Source organism: Myotis davidii, unplaced genomic scaffold (genome assembly GCF_000327345.1).
Source record: "Myotis davidii unplaced genomic scaffold, ASM32734v1 scaffold359, whole genome shotgun sequence".
NCBI lineage: Eukaryota > Metazoa > Chordata > Mammalia > Chiroptera > Vespertilionidae > Myotis > Myotis davidii.
Genome location: NW_006290460.1, coordinates 176228 through 182554, shown reverse-complemented (window position 1 = coordinate 182554; position 6327 = coordinate 176228). Strand labels below are relative to the sequence as shown.

Here is a 6327-nt window from a genome sequence, read left to right as displayed (position 1 = left end):
TAAACATATTACTATATGCCTATAAACATATTATTACTAAAATTATTACTATAAACGTAATACTATGTGTTTCTTTTCTGAGCACTTGCCATGTATTAGTCATTTAATTATCATTTTCACTCTGTGAGGTGATTCTATCATAGTCTGAAGTTTGTAGATAAGGAAATGGAGATCCTAAGAAACTTGTTCCAGGTCAAACAACTACTAAACTCAGTCTTACTACACAGTAATGTGACTCAATATGGTGGCCATGGACTGCATGCGGCCGCTGAGAACTTGCAATGTGCTAGTGTGCTGAGGAACTGAATTTTTAATGTTTGTTAAAAATGCTACATCGTGGGGTATATGAAATTCGTTGTAGAGCACATCAATGGAAGGTACTCTCTTTGTGTAATCTTCTGTGCTTAGATTAAATGCTAAAAATCCACCGAATTGTACCAGGGTATCATGACACTGGTCATAGAGCTTTCCCACCAGTTCCAAATGTTTCTCTCTACCTTCCTGAAAGATCACCCTGTTCCCCTGCTGAGCTATCATCAAAACAAGGGGAAGAGCAAGATCATAGTCCGATAGTGCGTCCTTTAATCTCTGGGAGGATTTTTTAGTGTTTCTGATCTGGCCACAAGAACCTCCCTCAGCTTTTAGTTGCTCTCCACCAGTCATGGCCTCTAGTTGCTCCATTGTCATTGTCTCTTCCTGGTGATTCCTATTCCTGCCATTTTGTGTACCACCTCCTCCAATATAAGCAGGCCAATACTTCTGCCTGCCTTTAGCTGATTAGCCACGCATTGCAGAAGACCAGCAAGATCCATTGGATATTTAGAAAAAACTGCACCACAGAAACTAACAAGAGGCCGAAGCCAGCTTGAAATGGTTGTATCATCATGTTTCATCCTTTCCTTTTCTGGATTTGCTAAAGCTTCAATGATGCAATAGGCCAAGACATCATAATTCAATGAAGTGAGGTATTTCAGTGAATCTACTACAGGTGCCATGAACTCATCACACGTCGACAGAGTCGGTGAAGAATGATTTACACGGAGACTGCGTTGTTCTCTGTGGATCTTCCCTGTGCCTGGCCGAGAGTGACAAGATATAAAAAAAAAAAATAGTTGGATTGCTGTGGCTCAATTTCCCATTTTGTCTCCCAGAAGGCTTCACATTTTCCTTGGTTAGATGGTTCATGATATCTCTAGCTTTGTCTATTGTTTGAGCTTTAGCTTTTACAAAAAGTAGGGAACTGTTGTAAGTTTCATCCTTCCACTGGCCATACAGACGATATCTATGCTGATATGGAAATGTTTTCAACATTCCCCATAGTCCTCAGTCATACAAGCATTGCAGTCCATTAGAGAAAGAGATGGAAGTAGGACATGGTCAGTAATGCCAAGTAAACAGCTAAGAATAACTTCCATTTTCTCTTTATCTTCTTGTTTCCTTCCATCAGACTGAAACTCCTTCATAAAGGATTTGCCTATGCGCACCACTTTTGCAAATAAAATGGGATCCAAAGAAAGGTCACAAACTTATGGATATATGCAGGTCCCCAGTGTTAGACAAAACTCGGGACATAGCAGAGGAAGAAAATAGCTAAAAACTTGGTAAAGGTGGGTAAAGGTAGAGGCCAGGGTCAATGAAAAAGAGTATGTCAAGGAAGGGACAGGGAGTCCACCTGGGTTAAGACTGAGTCACAAAGTGAAGCTGGACAAGGGACCAGAGATTATGAAGAAATGAAGTCAGGGTGAAGCAATGGGCTCCAGGGCATGAGAGAAGACGGGGCATGAAGGTAAGGAAACCTGGGTGTTAATTTCACTCCACTCCAGTTCTCAATTTCCTTTCCATAAAATGAAGCTTTAAAATGAAATTACCTTAATCATTTAGACATTATGAGTCTATGAAGGCCACACAAATAGCCAAACCTATAAATATGGCACTGTTTAGAGACCAAAGCACAAGACAATGAGTTGGAGCCAATTAAATATGCCGGGGTCCAGCCTCAGCGGGTCCAGGGGTTCCCAAAGGTGTGGACAGAGTCGGGGAAGAATGTTTTACACGGAGACAGCGTTCAGAACTCTCTAGCTCTCCTTAGTCTCCGTGGATCTTCCCTGCGCCTGGCTGAGGCCACATAGAGAGATCCCAAGGCAAGCTGAGCCTTTATTTTATAGTGAGAGGTAAACAAGGTAGTGGTTACCATAGTTACACTGTTCTTGTGAGTTTCACTTGTTTTGGCCACTTTCTGCACCTCTCTCAGCCCATTAGCTTCCCAGATAAGATCTAGGAAGCATTTTAAGGTCAAGCCTAATTATGCTAAGAGGACTGTGCCCTCTAAGCTGGGACTTGTTTGTGACTTTGCCAACGGGTCAGTTCAAGGCTTAACCCTATATTGGCTCCCCACAATTTAAATTTAAATAGTCACACTTGGCTAGTGACTAGCATAGTGGACATCACAGCTCTAGGTAATGCTAGCTTTACCATTCCATTTTAGAGCAGAGGCGAGATGTTATCATTATGACTCTGTACACCAGTGCTTTTCAAAGCATCTTCTATAGGATGATAACTGAAGAGTAAGCAAATTCATAGTCTAAGTAAGAGAGAAAAAACCTGCATAGTGTTTCCCCCGTTGGGAACTCACATTTACATTAGTATATTTAAGGCTATAAAATAAATATATCAATTTTACTTTTTAAAAATGTAGTAATCAAAAACCTCTCCCCAAAAACAAAAGTTGAGGACCAGACAGATTCACTGGTAAATTCTACCAAACATTCAAGGAAGCATCAATATCAATTTTTCTCAAACTATTCCAAAGAATAGAAGAGGAAGGAAGTCTTCCAAAATCATTTTATGAGGCCAGCATCACCCTAATACCAAAACCAGACAGACACCAATAGAAAAGAAAATTACAGGCCCATATCCCCGATGAACATAGATGTAAAAATCCTCAACACAATATTGTTGGGGTCCAATCCTAACAGGTCCAGGGGTCCCCAAAGGTGTGGATGGAGTCGGCGAAGAAGGAATGACATAGAGACAGCATTCAGTTGATCAGCAGCCTAGCCAGGATCTCTAGCCAGGATCTCCAGCCAAGTTCTGGTGTTTATGGTCTATGTGACCTCAATCAATGCAGTAAACATATTTGATAAAAACAGTATCCATCATGATAAAAAATTTATACCATGTGGTATTAGGAAATGTACCTCAACATAAGAAAGGCTATATGTGACAAGTGCACATCTGATATCATACTGAGTTGTGAGAAGCTGAAAGTCTTTTCTCTAAGATTCATAAGTCCTTTCTCGGGGAGGTGGCCCTGGCTAGAACACGAAGTGGTAAGAAGGGAAGCAAACATATTAAGAACAGTATGCTATATACGCCAGGTCCCTTGAAACATATGTTGTGCAGATGTTTCTTCCCTGCAGCGACAGTGTCAAGCAACAAGGATGGACCGGCTTCCGGCACAATATTACCAAACTGAATTCAACAATACATTAAAAAGATCATATACCATGATCAAGTGGGATCTATCACAGGAATGAAGGATAGTTTAATATTTGCAAATCCATCAATGTGATACATCACATTAACAAAATGAAGGATACAATTTATGTGACCTCAATCAATGCAGTAAACATATTTAATAAAAACAGTATCCATCATGATAAAACATTTAAACCATGTGGGTATATACGAAATGCATCTCAACATAATAAAGGCTATATGTGACAAGTACACATCTGATATCATACTGAGTTGTGAAAAGCTGCAAATCTTTTCTCTAAGACTTTTCAAAATCCTGCAGCCACAACCATGCCTTCTTTTTTATCCAGGTAATATCATAACTTATATAATACAAAATGTACATAATAAGTCTTTAATCTCTAAAACACTTACTCTAGTAATATTTTCCTTTGTGTTTTATTTTTCTGAAGAACATGCACATACATAATTTGATAGTCATTTCAGTGAATTTTTAAAACCTTTTTCATTTAGTCCAAGGTAGGCACTCTAGTAATAAATGGATTTAAATTTCATATTGTATATTGCTTTCTGTTTAACATTGATACATTAGGTTTAAAAATGACACCTGGCTGTATGAACCAATAAATTGTGGGATCTATCACAGGGGTGCAAGGATAGTTTAATATTTGCAAATCAATCAATGTGATACATCACATTAACAAAATGAAGGATACAATTTATGTGACCTCAATCAATGCAGTAAACATATTTGATAAAAACAGTATCCATCATGATAAAAAATTTATACCATGTGGTATTAGGAAATGTACCTCAACATAAGAAAGGCTATATGTGACAAGTGCACATCTGATATCATACTGAGTTGTGAGAAGCTGAAAGTCTTTTCTCTAAGATCATGAATAAGGAAAGGACACCCACGTTTACCACTTGAACCAAAGTAGAATTAGAGGAAAGTCCTAGCAAGAGAAATTAAGTAAGAAAAAGAAAGAAAAGGCATTTAAATTGGAATGGAAGAAGTAAAACTCACTATTTACAGATGGCATGATATTGTATATAGAAAATCCTAAAGACTAGAGCTAATAAATTCAATCAAGTTCCAGGGTACAAAATCAATACTAAAAATCTGTTGCATTTCTATACATTAACAACTTTCAGAAAGAGAAATAAAGTTAATAACCCCTTTTACAATCGCATAAAAAAGAATAAAATATCTAGAAATAAATTTAGCCAAGGTGAGGAAAGATCTGTATATTGAAAACTGCAAGACATTAATAAAAGAAATTGAAGACACAAATGAATGGAAAGCATATTCTGCGATCATTGATTGGAAGAACAAATATTGTTAAAACGTCCATACTACTCCAAATAATCTAAAGATTCAATGCAATCACTATAAACATTCCAAAGATATTTTTCAAGAAAACAGAACAAATAATCCTAAAATTTGTAAGAGAACCCCCAAATACCCAAATAGCTAAAGCAATTTTGAGAAAGAAGAATGAATAAAGCTGGAGATGCCATACTCCTTGATTTCAAACTATATTACAGAGCTATAGAAGAGCGATTTTCAACTGGTGAGCCACAATAATTTTTAAAACATGAAATATCTGACTAGCCAGGGAACTAATCTCTTTCCCCTTAGATTATCAAATAAAAACATGATAACAGCTTACATAACAATAGCCATCTGGTGTAAATGCCTTGTCCTGAATCATAAATATATTGGTTATATAACAGAGTTGCATCTTATTGGTTACATCACATAATAAGGTTGCATCTCATTGGTTAATTTTTGGTACTTGAAATCTTTATATACAAGTACAGGCACCTGAGTTTTAAAAAAGTCACTTTGGAGCAAGGAGGGTAGGTAATTACTATTATTAATTTTATTTTGTAACTCAATAAAAATTATAACTATTTTTTGTTAAGTTGGCAAAGACATATTTTTTTGTGTGCTGGAGAATTTCACTAATTAGTTTATGTGTGCCATAAGATGATAAAAGTTGAAAATTGCTGCTGCACTAATCAAAGAGATATATGCATCCCATGTTCATTGCGGCATTATTTACAACTAGAGGTCTGGTGCATGAATTCATGCACTAGTGCAGTCCTGAGGCCTGGTTGGTGATTGGGGCGATTGGGCCTTTCTCACCCAATCCCGAGTGGGGCCATTCAGGGCCAGCCATCTGGGACAGTATAGTGAGGCAAAAAAACATATGAATCAATTTGAAAAGGATCATCTCTTCAATAAAAGGTGTTGGCCAACTACATGCAAAATGAGAAAACTTGGCCACTCTCTTACACCATATATAAAAATTAACTCAAAATGAATTTAAGACTTGAACATAAGACCCAAAACCATAAAACTCCTGGAAGAAAATATATCAGTAAACTCCTTGACATCCATCTGGGCAATGATTTTTTGAACCTGATAATGAGTTACAAAAGCAACACAAGCAAACATAAATAAGTGGGACTACATTATACTAAAACTATCTGCCCAGCGAAGAAAACCATCAACAAAATGAAAAGGCAACTCTATTGAATGGGAGAAAATATTTGCTAATAAAGGGCTAATATTCAAAATATATAAAAAACTCAGAAAACTCAACAGCAAAAAAAAAAAATCTAATTGAAAAAGGGCAGAATATCATAATAAACATTTTTCCAAAGAAGACATACAGTTGGCCAACAGATACATAAAAGAATGTTCAACATTATTAATCATCAGGGAAATGTAAAAAGCACAGTGTGACACTTTATAACTTGTTAGAATGTCTATTATCAAAAAGACAAGAAATAACAAGGTATGGTAAGGATGTAGAGAAGAGGGAAACCTTGGTCACT

General features: G+C 36.8%; 1 protein-coding gene across 1 annotated transcript; it reads right to left on the bottom strand.

Moving 5' to 3' along the window:
- Positions 1 to 219: 219 nt before the first annotated feature.
- On the bottom strand, positions 220 to 1782 carry LOC102772487 (THO complex subunit 2-like). The gene is given in 5 exon segments (XM_015563767.1): positions 220 to 696; positions 699 to 1005; positions 1073 to 1322; positions 1325 to 1525; positions 1776 to 1782. Coding segments are annotated over 5 exon segments (1242 nt in total).
- Between the last annotated feature and the right edge of the window lie 4545 nt (positions 1783 to 6327).